The sequence below is a fragment of the Rattus rattus genome, chromosome 7, assembly GCF_011064425.1.
Source record: "Rattus rattus isolate New Zealand chromosome 7, Rrattus_CSIRO_v1, whole genome shotgun sequence".
Taxonomy (NCBI): domain Eukaryota; kingdom Metazoa; phylum Chordata; class Mammalia; order Rodentia; family Muridae; genus Rattus; species Rattus rattus.
This window is the reverse complement of record NC_046160.1, coordinates 93,313,964-93,330,390: the sequence shown is the minus strand read 5'-3', so window position 1 is coordinate 93,330,390 and position 16,427 is coordinate 93,313,964. Positions and strand designations below refer to the sequence as shown.

Sequence of the window (16,427 nt, the reverse complement as noted above, 5' to 3'; positions counted from 1 at the left end):
TTAGTAAAGTTTAAAACCTTAAAAGGGGGCTGAACGTGATGACGTACACCCTTATTCCCAGCACTCAGAAGAGGCTGAAGGATCTCTTATGAGTTCAGGGCCAGCCTGGCCTACGTAGTGAGTTGCAGGCCAGCCTGGTCTACATAATAAGACTGTGTCTCGGAAAGACAAAGAGAAATGAGTGTTCCTGCTCAGCTCCCTTTGGGACTGTGGAGAGGCTCATAGGTTAAGAGCATTGACTGCTTATCAAGAGAACCCAGGTTCAATCCCAGCATCCACAGAGACTCACAACCATCTCTAACTCCAGGTCCAGAGACGACCTTCATCAAGGGCCCCAGGCACACCTATGGTACATAGACATATATGTGCAAGCAAAATACTCATATATATAAAATAAAATAGGTTTGTTTTTATGAAGTATTGTTTTATTAGTTTTCTAGGAATGTGACTCAATAAACAGCAGTTGCCTGACGTGTAAAGTTCTAGGTTCAATCCCCAATTTCACCATAAAAAAAAAATTTAATTTAAAATCATCTTAGCATACCCTCTACCACCAGAAAACTTGGTGTGTTTCATGTCTGCTCCAGGTGAAGGGGTGGAAATAGGTGATACATTAGGAGTAGAAAACATAAATAAGAGGTCCTCCTGTCACTACCCCACTGGCTGTCCCTCCCAGAGGCTACCAGGGCTACCAATATTTTTTTTTTTTTTTTTTTTTTTTTTGGTTCTTTTTTTTTTGAGCTGGGGACCGAACCCAGGGCCTTGCGCTTCCTAGGTAAGCGCTCTACCACTGAGCTAAATCCCCAGCCCCAGGGCTACCAATATCTAATGTATAGTTCCCGGGACAGGGGAGTAGGCAGGGGAGTACTCCTGTCACAGCAAATTCTCTGCAATGAATGATTCTGAACTGCTGACTCAGAGGATATGTGCATTGGGGAAATAAGTCAGCTGCCTCCCATCATCCTTCACTGAATCTGCTCATCCTACCACTCCCACCATTCTTGCCCCTGATATTCACAAACTTTATGGATTATTTTGTTCTTGAAATAGGGTCTCAATTTCATAGTTTTTTTTTTTTGTTGTTGTTGTTGTATTTTTGCTCAGGTGATGGGAGACAGATGGCACACTGAAACCTTTTATAAAGTGAGTTGTCATTTTTTAAACTTTGTGATTCTTAGAATGATTGAAAATAGCCAACTATATTCTCACTATCAACTGGTTTGTGAATCTTTTTTGAGAACCACCTGTATGTATTTGAGAAGAGCATAACTCAGGCTTAAAAAAAAATATCAAAAAACCTGTTTGCCTGTCTTTCTCTTGAGGCTGTACGCTTGCAGAAGGATACCTGAGCTGAGAGCATTCGTGTCACAGCTCTTCTCCCTTTTCCCCAGAAATGTGAGCCCTTCCTATTCCTCATTCAAAACTAAGCAACAAAAACAAGTACAGCAAAGAAATGATAATAATGAGAGGAGACCCGGAAACACCTGGTGTGGACATGACACAAAGACATGTCACAGCGAAGAACACTGAAACATTCCGTCTGAATTTAAGACAGATGAGTAACGTGTTTAGAAACCGACAGGCTAGGTTGCCAGAGGCCTTTGGCTGAGGCTTAGCAAAGTAGATCCCAGGCAATTAGACTCTTAATACCCAGGCAAGCATATATCAATAGTTGCACTACCCTGGTGGAAACAGGCTCTTCTTGGTCTCACCCTCTCTCTTATGTTTTTTCCTTGGGAAGATGTGAACAGACATATGTATTCACCTGGCATAGGGCACCAATGACAGAACAAAGAAATCCTCTCCAGTGTAGCTTGGTAAACCAGTGAGTTTACTGGGGTTACTCAAAGGAGCATGGGTAAGTCTCCGGCAACCACATGACTGAAAAGCCCTCCCTAGCATGGTCAATGACTCACAAAAACTCCCCCACCCCCTGGTAACACCACTAGTGGACTCTGTCTTCATGAAATTTACTATATGTAAGTAGGAATTGTACATTTACTAAAGCACCAATATAGAATAATTCCTGAGATAGGAAAAAATTCTTTGTGAGAAAATGGACAGAATGAAACATGTTTAAATCAAAACCGAAAAGGTGTTGATAAGAAAGCAAGAAAAAAGGGGTTGGGGATTTAGCTCAGTGGTAGAGCACTTGCCTAGCAAGTGCAAGGCCCTGGGTTCGGTCCCCAGCTCTGAAAAAAAAAAAAAAAAGAAGAAAGCAAGAAAAATACATTTTATAAGATGAGTACATGATACTTTATAAATCAGACAGGTCTGTAACGACTGGTGCCCATGGTCTCACTTTCCTGCTCCACACAGAACACCAGATGGAGAACTCAAGGACTTAAGGAGCAATGGAGTCACTGACTTTTTTAAGATTTTATTTACTATATTCATGTGTATGGGTGTTTTGCCTGCATGGATGTCTATGTATCATGCACATGCCTGGTGCCCATGGAAACCAGAAGAGGACATCAGATGCCCTGGAAGTGAAGTTATAGACTGTTGGAAGCTGCCATGAGGGTGATCCCCACCCACCCACCCACTCCCTCCAACCTCCATGCCCTGACATTCCCCTACACTGGGGCATCGAGCCTTGATAGAACCAAGGGCCTTTCCTCCCATTGATGCCATCCTCTGCTACATATGCAGCTGGAGCCATGGGTCCATCCCTGTGTACTCTTGGGATGGTGGTTTAGTCCCTGGGAGCTCTGGGGTATCTGGTTAGTTGATATTGTTATTATTCTTATGGGGTTGCAAACCCCTTCAGCTCTTTCAGTCCTTTCTCTAACTCCTCCATTGGGGACCCCATTCTCAGTCCAGTGGTTAGCTTCGAGCATTTGCCTCTGTATTAGTCAGGCTCTAGCAGAGCCTCTCAGGAGAAAGGTTATTTCCAGGGGCAAGAAGATAACTGTGAATAATGGAGATAAATATGATCAAAGTACTACATCCACATGTGTGAAAATGTCATAATTAAAGCCATATTTTGAACAATTAACATATACTAATGAAATTTAAAAGCTATGTTTTATTGACGAGAACATTTATCAACAGATGCCCTTTGAATGCCTCAGATCTGGGACCAATGAAGTTTGTTTCTTGGGCCCAAGTGTTATGACATTGGGCACATCTGCCCACCTCTTCTGGATGACCTTCATGACCTCATGTAGTCATGAGGGCTATACCACAGAGAGGGGAGGCAGAGGGAATGAGAGCCATGTTTAGGGAGGTGGATAGGTAGAGTCTTGATTTTTTTTGTATTTATATGTCAAATCTATCTGGTCATAATCCACAGTGGAGCTGAATGGCTCTGTACTTTAAGCCAACCGTCTCACTTCTCATAATAAAATACTGGCATTGAGAGAGACCTGACTGAATACCCAGCCTGGTCAGCTTACTTTGTGTCCACACACAGGATTGTGAGAAAGTTCTGGATGTACGGGTGGAGTGGCTGAGTAGGGTGACACATGACTCATTGGACTAACAGACTGGTTTCCTCTCTTCCATTTCTCTCTGAGGGAAGACACAAGGCAATGAGATAAACACAAATCTTTATTTCTCTAAAAATTGAGGTAAAGAGAATGGTTTAGGGGAAAAAATTTACATGGTGAAAAATGGGAAGGGCCCAGCTTCATGAGTGGCTCCGGGATGCTCAAAAGAAGAAATGAAGTTTGGCCAAAATGAGCTACTTCTTCCTGAGTTGGTCAAGACTCCAGGGTTGTGACTAGCATTTCATTTCAAGGAAAAAGAGGCCAAGCTAGAGTTTGAGGGTATAGAAATGTGTATGCTGGTTGCTCCTATGAGCGTGTAAGCTCACATCAGTGGTCCTGGAGAGGTAACCGATCCAACTTCTCAGGATCCTCCACCACCCCCATGTTCAGCCTCTTGCCCAAGAGAGCTGTGGATTCTCTAATCCTTTGAGAACCATCTAGAAGTATGAGTATCATCCTGTCCTACAACCCTGCCTCACAAAAACATGTGTATAAAGGGCTCCAGAAGTTTCTTAGTAGGCAGGAGTTACAGCAGCAGCAAGCCAGGAGGATAATCCTTTCCGGTCAGCCTTCTCTTTGGTCCCCTTTTTTTCTGGCATGGATTAGGCCTGAAAAGGCCCTGGTCTTCAGGCCAACTATTCCCATTGGATTCCTAGAAGCTCACAGCTGACATTCCACAAGCGCTCAGCTGTTTTCTTGTTCCGGGCCCTTGGGGATACCCACGTCCTCTTGCAGTCACTGGTAGGCAGAGAAGGTGAATGTTAGAATGAAAACTGGCCCTTGTGGAACACCTTCCTCAGAATAGATTTCTAATGATATAAAATACGTGCACTGGACTTAAAGAAACTACACTGAAATGAATTCTTAAGTATAAGGTGTGGAGGCATAGCCTAAATAATCCTGGCCCTTGGGAAGCAGAGGCAGGAAGACTGGGAGTTCAAAACCATCCTTGGCTCCAGAGTGACTTTGAGCCAATCCTGGGCTACAATTAAACCGTCTTGACAAACCAAAATATAGGGGCTGGAGAGATGAGTGGGGAGCTAAAAGTGTTTGCTGCTCTTCCAGAGGAGCTGGGTTTGATTCCTGGCACAATGTCAAGCAGCTTATGACCACCGGTAACTCTAGTTCCAGGGGATACAATATCCTCTCTGGCCTCCATGGCCTCACACACATACATATGTTCACATATACACACATAGTTGGAAAAAATCTTTTAAAAATGCATACACATATGCATAAATACTTAAACAAACTAGCAATACATAGGCTTTTCCTTACTATAGTCTGCAACAGGATATAATACCAGATGGATGAATGCTGCCTCAAAGTAATTGTGAGCAAAGGAGACATTATGAAATTATCTTCAATAATTCGATGTGATATGAACATACCTGCAAAGGTCATAGATAACACCATGGTTACTTTCTGCCTAGGTTTAGAGAAACTCTGAATTCCAACCAGAGTGATTTGTGCCCAGTGGAACCTATTTAAGCACACTCCTGTTTTAAAGTGGGCAGAGGGAGTGAGGCTGGGAGGAATAAGGAAGAGAGAACACCCCATGGGGCACGCTTCTATCTTTTATACTTATAAAACTTGTATATGATGTTTGAAAATTATGATTCTGGTAGAAAAGAAAAGCCTACCCTTTGACTGCCTTTTTTAAGCCTTGTTTGTTTATCTAGAGATATACATAAGTTTATGTATATTTTTTTCCTTTTATTCAAAAGCAGAATCGTGTATTTAGTTTGGGGAAGTCTTTCTTTTATTAAAATGTATTTTAACTAGATAGACAGCAAATAAATGTATGTTCTTCTAAACATTTTGAATGATAAGGAAGTGTCTAGAAGGAGCAGCTGCAGTCCTCTTTCAGGCCTTGCCTGGTTCTTCCTCAAACTCCCTTGGAGTAACTGTTACTAGGCACTGACTGGTCTATGTAAACTATTCACTATGTATTTGTAACAAATGTTCTCATGGGTTTTTTAAAGATTTTATTTGTAGTTATATGTATCTATGTGTGTCTGTTGTGAAGGTTTTTGCATGTGAGCAGGTCCCTGTAGAGGCAAGAAGAGGGTTTCAGATGCCCTGGAGCCAAAGTTACAAGCAGTTGTAAGACATCTGGTGCTGAGGACTGAACTGGAGTCCTCCGCCAGGGCAGTAAGGACTCTTATGCTGTGCCTCCAGAACACACAGTTTTGTATTTTATGGTTTGTTTGTTTATAACATTGCATCATGAAAATCCCTTATTAATTAAATCTGTCACACTCATAAGGCAATGATATAAACACTCAGATTGTGGGGTAGATTTGCTCAATAAACAGGGAATGCATGCCAGGCGCGGTGGTGCACACCTTTAATCCCAGCACTTGCCAACCAGGAGGCAGAGGCAGGCAGATCTCTGAGTTCCAGGTCTGCCTGGTCTATATAGTGAGTTCCAGGATGCCCAGGATCACAGACTGGCTCAAAGAAATAAAACACGAGGACAACAAAAGTTGCAAACCCGAAACAGGAGCCACATACAGAATTTGAAATTTCCAGTGGCCACATTTTAAAAAGAAAAAGAAGTGAGGCATGCTGGGACACAGCTGTAATCCTAGTGCTCAGAAGACTGAGACAGGAGAATCCTAAATTTGAGGCTAGACGGGACTGCATAGTGAGAAACTGCCTCTAAAGTAAATCACGAGGTGGACGGTGGTGGCACGATCCTCTAACCCCAGAGGCAGCTGGAGATGACTGCATCAGTCAAGGCACACAACACACTTAGTCAAGAGACAAACACAGTCCAAAGGTTCGAGCAGTATTGGCTGTGGTCGCTCAGCCATTCCCCTGCAGCAGACACTAAGCCTACTCTCATTGCCTCACTTAATAAACGGTGCCTTGCTTAGCAAAGGACAGCAGAGCAAACTGGGCTGGGCTAAATCATGAAAAGGAACGGAGCCTTTATCTTGGATTCCTTATTTGGAAGCTCTGGCTGCCTGTGGAGTCGTATTTACATGTGGTACCCAAATGTCTATCCCTACACACCAACAGGCAAAGCCAGTCCTAACAACACTGAGTGGGAGGGTTCCCACTTGGTAGATATGACCCCCCTGCTAGCATTTTATGATGCCAAAGAATCCAATTGTCAAGTCGGCCGAGCCTTCAAGAGAAAAAATATCCAGAGGGCCGGCTAACATCCTTGTTATAGTACAACCAACAGGGGAAGGCTTTCAGAAAGCAGCGCCGCTCACAGAGATGTTTTCACACTGAAACAAAACCAAACTAGGAAAGCAATTCTTTCTGACTTGAGTGCCTTTGGAAAACTCACTGCCGCTGATTTGCAGGCCTAACCCAAGCGTGGATTTCGTCGGCAGGCAGGAGGAGTCTGATTGGTGCAAAGCTCCTGGGGTACCGTAATTCGCGAGCATGCGGGGCACTGCCAGCTCCTTCCTACCTGAAGTACTTTCCGCTCAGGGGCTCCAGGCCCTCCTCCAGGGCGCAGTGCAGGCTGGTCTGAGCCCCCTGCCAAGTGGACTTGAAGAAGGGCGAGAGGAGGCGCCACAACAGGCACAGCAGGAAGGAGTGCCTGGTGATCTCAGACAGGACGCAACCTGGGTGAACCACATAGGCCGTGACTCCGGTCCCTAGGACAAAGAGGATACAGTAAGGCTAGGGACACACTTTGTAGGAGTCCCTCCGGCTCCTACAGCCCTTTGCCTCCTCCTTCCACATAATTCCCCCAGCTCTGCCTAATGCTTGGCTGTGGGTCTCTGCTGCATCTGTTTCCACCCGTTGTTGGGTAAAGCCTCTCTGATGGCAACTAGGCTAGGCACCAATCTTTGAGTACAGCAGAATATCACCAAGAATCATTTTATTGACTTTATTTTTTTGCCACTGCCAGTCCTATTTGATTCTATCCTAGGTCTCTGGGCTATCCAGCCTGGGTGGGCTCCCTCTCAAAGCATGGGTTTCAAGCTGGACGAATCATTTGTTGGCCACTTCCACAACTTCTGGGCAATCTTTACCCTAGCATGCCTTGTAGGCAGAACAAATTATAGGTCAAAGGCATAAGAAAACCCACAGAATCAACTAACCTGGGCTCATAGGGCTCACAAAGACTGAACAGCCAATGAGGGAGCCTGCGTGGGACTAACCTGGGCCCTCCTTGCCTATGTTATAGTTGTGCAGCTCGTATCGTCTTGTAGGCTCCTAATGGTGGGAACAGGCGCTATCTCTGACTCAGTTGCCTGCCTTTGGAACCCTTTCCTCCGACTGGGTGCCTTGTAAACTCTTAATGGAAGAGGCGGTGTCTAGTGTTGCTGCAACTTGATACGCCATGGCTGTTCAATATCCACAAGAGGCCTGCCCTTTTCTAAGGAGAAGTGAAAGAAGAACGGAATGCAGGGCGGGGGGGTTCTGGGAGGAGAGGAGGGAGGGGAAACTGTGGTTGGGATGTAAAATAAATAAATTAATTAAAAAAGAAGGGACTTGGGACATAAAAGACTAGGTTTCAAAAGGCTTTATTACCCTGCCTAGTAATGAATTAACCCCTCCAAGAAAGAGCTCTCTATGCTCCAAAGCCAGAGTCCTATTTCAGTGTCATCTTATATGAGGGCTCACATACTACCCATAAAAACACGTGCGAACTAGTAGCATTAATCATTAATAGCAGTATCTTTGCCATTTCTATGGGAGAAGCTTTGGGACAGCAATCTGCTTGAAAGGTTGGGAGTAGGGGCAAGAGCATTTATGAGGTGTGGATGGAGGGGTGCTGGTGGGAATTATGGGACATTATGCTGCCCCAACGCAATTCTGGTACCACTTTGTTGGCTGTACTTTTTAACCTACGAGACCACACTATGCACTTTCCCTGTGTTATCCCATTTCCTTTATAGTTTTGTTTAGTTTATACAACTTTACTGAAGGAAAGTAAATCAATTACTAGCAGAGTTATCATTGGAGCAATCAGCCACTAACAGCTTGCATCAGTCAGTCGGTGAGATATTAAACTGTGTGAAGGAAGATGGGCTAATAACTCCAATGCCTCCCAGCAATTGAAATGAAAAGTATACAGGTTCTGAGATTCTAACTTAGAAGGAAGAAAGTGCTTGACTTTCAGTTTCCACGCTCTGGAAAGTAAGAGCAAGCAATTCCTTTACTGGCATGTGTAACCTGTATCACACATTCTCTTCTAACGATACTGTAAATTCAATACCAGTTCTGCAGCCCCATCAGTTATGAACACAGTGGATGCCTAAAAGGAGAAGAGACACAGCTAGAATGCCTTCGCTTCCTTTGATGTGACAACAGAGTATCACAACCAAATTAAAGTGAAAATACTAGCCACATAATACACGCATTCTATTTAAAAAAATGTATCAGTCTCGGACAACTTTTCACTTGTTACTATTTTAGAAAGTAGTTATTGTCCAAAGCTGGGAGAAAATAAAATGAAGGCAAGGTCTGACAGGGATAAGAAAATCAACACAGGAACAGCGGTTTAGACTTGGTTCCTGCAGGTTCTTCTGGGTTTAAGGTGACATTCCATGGCCTTTCAGAGTCTGTTCCTAGGATGCACTCTCGTCTGCAACACTTGTTTGTTTTGTCAATTAGGACACGGGGCACGTTTGTTTGGATCACTTTGCAGTGGACAAAATGGGCAAAGTAACTTGGGAAATAACTCAAGCAGGAGACTGCTGCAGTCTCAGAATGTTGAGACAAATGGCGCCATTTCTGTTGATATTTGGACGATAAGTCAGGTTATAAATGCAGCCTTGGCTGTTTGAGAAAGGTGCCACTATGGGACAATAAACTTAAAGACTACACTGGCTTGGTGTGGACTGTCATCGGGCTGCTTAATTAAAGAAACATTATCCTCAATTGACCTGGAGGACATTGTGGGGGAGGGTCGTGGGCCAAGTCACAAAGTTCCTTATTAATCCATTTCGACATGTAGTCTGAGCACCTAGCCCCTCACTGCCTCAATATGTGTCCAAAGGTCTGGCCAAAGCTCCTGATCATCTGATGGTGAAAGATTGCCTCTTCCTCTGATATCACCTCTACCCAACACACAGGAGTCACCTGCCACCAAGGTCAAACAATTCTGTGCCACCCTCTGCTTCTCCTTTTTAGAATAGCGCCTTCCTGCTCAACTAATCAGAGGTAGGAAGACTTGTCAAGCAGCGGGCAGAGGCCGGTCACATCTCCATTCTAAAAGGAGGCATATGCAGTAGGTAACATTAAGATGCTCATGTCCTAAGGAAGCTGAAATGCAGAGAAACCTAATACATCACCCACAGTCATAGCTAGTCGGCTGCAGACCAAGGCCTCGCACAGAGGAAACAGTGCTAGATTCCAGAGTGAGAGCTCTCAGAACTTACCTGAACAAATTCCTTACAGATGCACCTCTCCCTTCATTTGTAGAGGGCGGAAAATAATAGTGCTAACCTCATGAGCGCTATTATCAGTTTGAGGCTCGCACAGTGACAGGCACACAAAGCTCCTTGTCATTGCCATTCACTGCCCTGATTGTCCTATTCTTCTGCCTTGGCGTTCTGATACAGACTATTCTTCCCAAATTCTGAATTATTCACAATGTCAAGTCGTTCCCCCAGACTCAGAGACACCAGAGGTCATAGCTTACCTAGACTCCAGGGAGGTGCAGAGTTAGTAATAATTATAATTATTAATCACGTTACAGCTGAGGAGGCAGTTGGGGAAGTTAAAGGAACAGGTTTATATATGCATAGCTTTCATATCTGGAAGAGCAAGAACTCGGGCCCAGGATCCTAGAATCCAGCCCTAGCTCCCCGATGGTAGGCAAGGACCCCATTGGAGCTTAGCAGAATTCAGCGAGAGGCACACAGGAGGAAGAGCTCTAGACTAAAAGCAGAGAGCTCACTTACTGTTGTCTATCCAATAATAATAATAATAATAATAATAATAATAATAATAATGCCTAGAGAAGGAACAGGGATGGAGAAGCTCAGCTACTGGAAATTCATCCATGGAGAAAAAGCTAAATGGGGGGTTCCAGCGTCTCAATAGCTGGCTTCTGCTGGACGTTGAAGGTGCCTGCTTTGATGGTTGTGTTTGACTGAGGATGCTTGTCTTTTATTTGGAGGTCGTTCTGAGCTCTGCCCAGTTTTCTCAGTCAGAACTCCAACTGACTGCCACAAAGGGGCTTCCTCAGCTAACCGGTGCTAGATGTCTGAAGACCCTGACGTGGGGTGTTGTCTTTTGTTTGTTCTCTCAATTCAGTGACTCCAGTTGCCCCTTGTAGATGTTGTAGATCTAAACAATTTGATAATGTTTAGAGTCTGTCAGCTGCTTCTACCTGCTACTTGCTATTTATTCTTTTATTTTTGCTTGTTATTACCCAATAAATTCATTTATTCAGAGAAAAAAAGCACAGTTATCATTTCCTGGACTATACGGAAGACTACTAAAAAAAATCATATGTTCAACAGCCTGGTTCCAGAAGTTTCTATGAACCTATAATCTGGACCGAGGATTCTGCTCTGGTTTAAAATAATAAAAAATAAATAAAATATTTATTTTATTATTTTATTATCTATTATTTAAATATAATAAAATACTTACTTTTTATAATTTAAAAATTAAATATATAATATAATACATACTGTATACATACTGATACTATTTTTATAATTTTTAAAAATATTTTATCATTTCTCCACGCTTACCTTGGAGCCGCTTGGCCAGCTCTCGGGTGAAAAGCACGTTGGCCAGCTTGCTGTGACTATAGGCGAAACCACTGCAGTATCGCTTCTTGCTTTGGAGGTCATGGAAACGGATCTTGCCACCGAGGTGGGCCACTGAGGATAGGTTTATCACCCGTGCAGGAGCAGACTCCTTCAGCCGCCCCAAAAGCAGGTATGTAAGAAGGAAGTGGCCTGCAAAGCAACCCAAAAGGAAAAGCTCAAGGGCAGAAGGACCCGAGGCTCAGGATACGGGGAACCAATGACAGCACTTCCAGATCAGCTCTCTGCCTTCCGAGTGTGAGTAAAGTGTGACACATCGAGTCACTCAGTGCTAACTGGTCACTTACTCTAGGGTAGTCCATTCTCCAAAGCAAGGGACAAAGACAGACTGCAGTAAGACAAGATCTAACCTATATTCAGGTACCTATTGTTATATATACCCATCTGCTAGCCTCCAGCATCTCTGCACAACCATGGGTCCTCACACTCATGCAGGAAGAAAGCTAGAGTAGTCAGGGAAAATAATATTTGCTTAGGATCCAAGAATATGACATATGCTCCCCTGACTAGAAGGAACCTTCACTGGAAACTCTGAACACCTATTTACCTTGTGTGTCAACTTCTCAGGGTTCACTTACCAAAGAGCAGCCCAAGGCTTGTTTCAGTTCTCATATGGATGGTACTTTCCCTGCCAAATCCAGATTCCTGAGTACCCACAGGTTGACCCTGCCCAACAAGCCCTGCATTGCCACTGCCCCATCCAAGGATGACATTTTTTTTTCTCCATAGCATCTTCCAAGATGGGACTTCTGGACAGAATGCACAAAGTCACGTTTTTGACTGCTTAGCAATGTGTCTAGTGTAGGGGGAATCCTGTGAGGAGTCTATGAGGCTCTATGAGGACCCATGGAGACCCTGAACCCTGGTGCAGGGCCATCTTCCTACAAAGAACAAGGTAAGTTGTCACCCACTTGTTAGTCACCCAAAGATACTTACCCAGGTGGTTGACTCCAAAGTGGGTTTCAAAGCCATCTACTGTCTTAGAATATGGACACATCATCACGCCTGCATTATTGATCAAAATATGAAGCTTCTTCTCCTCTGTTGAGAACAATCAAGGAGACCCATGACTAGCCGGGCATCTTCTATCCACCTGTCACTGTCCCAAGTGTTCACTGGGGCTTTCATCTATGAATACACTTTGCTGGGCAAGGATAATGCTCATCTTTCTCCTGTCTTCCAAGATAAGGTATTGGCTCAGAAGTCAGTAATTATCCCCATCCAGACCTGTCTGTGTGATATGGACTCTCCGTTGTCACTGGGTTTCTAATTTTATCTTTTCTGAACACCATTTGTTCATTTATACAGCCAATGCATACTAACGCCAACTCTGGAGCAGGCCGGCATGATCGGCCCTGGGAAGACGCGATAAAACAAGGCACACCGGGGGTTGGGGATTTGGCTCAGTGGTAGAGCGCTTGCCTAGGAAGCGCAAGGCCCTGGGTTCAGTCCCCAGCTCCGAAAAAAAAAAACCAAAAAAAAAAAAAAAAAAAAAGAACCAAAACAAGGCACACCTAAACCTCGTCCCTCAGGGAGCTGTAGTTTTCGGTATGGGTTGGTAATTTCCCAAGACACGGGAGCCTTTTGACAATGGCACAAACTCATCTAGTGCCCGTACCCGCAGAAGGTTGATTTTCTGGATGAAAGAAAAGAGCAGAATCGGGCCACACCCTATGCTAAGGCACAAGCTCAGACATGGAGGCGATACCTCCAAGATTCCCGTTGTGGAGCAAAACGCCGATAAGGATCCTGCTCAGCTTGTCCACCCGCCATCCCTTTGCCAAATCCCTGTCCTGCTGGTTTATGTAGCTAAACCTGCCCAGTGGGATCACGGATATGACGCAAGGGCCATAAACGTCCTGGGTGGAGCAACCGTCCCTCACTTAGTTTCCTGCCTTCCTGGCTACTCACTGGAACCTTACCTGCTAGGAAGCCCTCAGCAAAGGCTCGGATGGATTTGGTGTCAGAGAGGTCCAGTTTCCGCACCAGCACCTGGGAGTTCTTGGTGTCGGCTCGGATTTCACTGGCAGCAGATTCTCCCTTCAGCACATCTCGACACGCGATGTACACTCGTGCTCCTGGGACCAGAGTAAGCAGGGCAATATGTACAGAGGTACAGGAACATACTCAAAGCTGTCCCCACGGCAGTGGAGTGGCCATATTGTCACCTCCAAATTCTCACAGTGGGGCCGAGAACCCTCTAATAGTTAACTCTGCTTAGTATCTACCTTAGAATAACTACCAATAATGACCAATATTACAGAGACTTACTTTCTGAAATACTTCTCCCCACTTTCTGAAATAGGGAAGATGCAGGAAGGAAAGGAACTATGTTGAAAGTCAGAATAAGTTATTGTCACATTAGACATGGGTTCCACTTTCCTTAAATTCCCATCACAGCCTCCAAGCCAGGAAGGAAAGACAAGGAAATTAAGACAGAACCACAGTGAAGAGGGCAGGGGGTATGGTCCTGCAGAGACAGAAGAAAAGGACTCACCTCTTCGAGCAAGCTCTCTGGCTGTCTCCTTGCCAATGCCTGTGTTGGCACCTGTGATGACCACTACCTTCCCTGGGATCTGCACCTTCGTTGTACAAACTCCACCAGCAAAGAACTTCCTGTCACCAAAGGGAGGAAAGTCATCCACCATTTCCCCAATCTCATGCTGAGATGCATAAAAGAAGTAAGGCCACAATAATCCAAAGAGACAGGTCCATAACCTGGAGTCATAAGACTTTATCATCTTTAGAAGTTAATTTGTATGGGCTACCATTTGGTTGGAAAAGGTAGTGGCCAGCTCATAGATAAGAATTGAAAGGTCATATGTCCAGAAGCTAAAAATAGTCACTTGGGCAAGCAGAGAAAGTGCTCCTGAGCCAGAGCCAATGCGGACCTTCCTTGTCAGATAAAAAAGATATCAGTCTAATCTCTAGACTCCCATGGGTCAGCTTCCTCCTCTGACCCACATTAAAATCACATGGGTGAGACACATTAGAGGATTCAATGGTCCTGAGCCCTACATCTCCAATAGTTACCACAAGAACTAGCAAACAGCATCTGGGCTGACACATAACTACCGCACCTCAGCTGCCTCTTTAGAGAGTGAGCATCCCGAAAGTCTTTCTGGCACTTTGTTAAGGATTTTATTTAGGCCATTGGCACACAGAGAAAACTTTCTTGTTGAAAACAAGACCAGAGAATCTAGAATGCTTCCTGAACATTGGCTGACAGACACTGGATACTTTCTATACACTATCTTTTCTCAATACCTTCTATACCAACTGTCTAGCCTAGGCTAGACTTTCTATACTCAATATTTAGTCCAAGCTAGACACTTACTACATTCATGAGGTCTCTCCCAGGCTTGATTTTCTCCACAATATCTATCCCAGACTAGACACTTTCTATTCTCAGTCTACCCCATGCTAGATTGACTCTACATTCACTACCTTTCCACATCTTCCATACATAGTATCTTCCCATATGCCATTTACATTAATTTCCCCAGCCATTTCAGTATTACTTCTACATTACAAAAACAAACAAGCAAACAAAAAACCCTGAAGCCCAAAGATGTTCAAGTCATTTCTAAGGGTGGCCAGGACCAGGTATGACACTTTGACACTCTGTCCTCAGTGTTCAAAGACAGGATCTCTCTGTGTAGCCCTGGCTGTCCTGGATCTGGCTCTGTAGACCATGCTGTCCTCTAACTCAGAGATCTCTCTGCCTCTGCTTCCTCAGTGCTGGGATTAAAGGCATGCACAACCACATCTGGCTCATAACCTTCCTAATCATCAACAGATTTTAAATTCTTCACGCAGAATAGTCATTTCTTGACACCTCCATAAATCCCCAGTGAAAGAGTCATTTCCAAAACATTTACTGAGAGAAGTATCAAGGAAAGAGAGGGTGTTTCCTTCCCAGATGCCTACTACTTGACAATGAGTCCCTTAAAAGATGAAGTCCCCACGACACCCGTCTTACCTAGGGACAGAAAAGAAAAGGAAAGTGTCAGAGAAACCCAAAGGAATCAGGGGAAAGAGCCAGGACAGTCAACCTAGGGACAGAAAAGAAAAGGAAAGTGTCAGAGAAACCCAAAGGAATCAGGGGAAAGACCCAGGACAGTCAACCTAGGGACAGAAAAGAAGAGGAAAGTGTCAGAGAAACCCAAAGGAATCAGGGGAAAGAGCCCGGTCATCTACTCCGCCTTCTCTTTGCATCCGAATTCAAACCAGCCCCACCCTCTCCCACCCAGGTGCTTCCTTCTCATTTTCCGCAGAGGCATCCATAACCCCTCCTTTCCTGTTTTTAATGCCCTAAGCTTGCCTTCGCTGCCTCCCCTCACTCTTCTTTTAGCAGTCGAAACCAGCTTCATAAAGTATCTTTGAGTTGCTGGATTAAGACAAACCTGATGGATGGAGTCGCCAGGTACAAGATCGAGAAGAAGGACGTGAGCAGTACCAAGATAACCAGCATCTTGTCAACCGCCTTAGTTGCTGCCTCTGCAGCTTCCACTCTCAACTTGGCCGGAGGATCCTTCTCTGGCTCCAATTCCTGGCAGCTTCTGTTGACTCTAGGCTCCTCTCACTCCAGGGCACTCAGCAACTGGCTGGCTTAAGCAGTGCTCAGAATCTTACTTAAATCCGAGAGCCACCAGAGCATAGCCTCATGGGAGATGTAGTCCTGGAGGGGTGGGGCTTTAGGAAAGATCTTCGCCTTATAGTGGCAGAGAGAATTTGGCAAAACTAGAGTCCCCCGCAACACTCCATTTTCAAGATAGAACATGTTAACAATGATCAGCAGTCTTCATAAAAGCCACACATTAGTGACAAAGTCTTATAATCAACTTATTTGTGAAGCTAAAGCAGAATGATCACTTGAGCATACAAGTTCAAGACCAGCCCAACAACATAATAAACGGTGTCAAAACAAAACAAACAAAAAAGCAAGCATGGAAACAAAAAAAATTTTTTTCTAAGTTCTAATGATGCTTGAAATGAGCATGATTAAAAATGGACGAGAGATAGTCAGAGAAATGGCTAAGAGGGTCAAAGCACTCTCCATGCCAGCCCGTCAATATGAGTCCAATCCCCAGAACCGGTGTAGAGGTCAGATGTGGCAGCTCAGGCCAGAAGAGTGGCTGCCATCTGTAACCACAGCAATCTTAATTCAAGATGA

The 16,427-nt window shown here is 44.5% G+C and overlaps 1 protein-coding gene across 1 annotated transcript; it reads right to left on the bottom strand.

Annotated features, from left to right (window-relative positions):
* Positions 1-3,534: 3,534 nt before the first annotated feature.
* Positions 3,535-15,839, bottom strand: Rdh12 (retinol dehydrogenase 12). Its single transcript, XM_032908769.1, has 7 exons — positions 15,658-15,839; positions 13,749-13,867; positions 13,174-13,329; positions 12,188-12,292; positions 11,174-11,383; positions 6,922-7,111; positions 3,535-4,229 (listed from the first exon to the last, which is right to left on the bottom strand). Exons 1-7 carry the CDS (start codon positions 15,723-15,725, stop codon positions 4,127-4,129), a joined length of 951 nt encoding a protein of 316 aa, XP_032764660.1. The 5' UTR covers positions 15,726-15,839; the 3' UTR covers positions 3,535-4,126.
* Between the last annotated feature and the right edge of the window lie 588 nt (positions 15,840-16,427).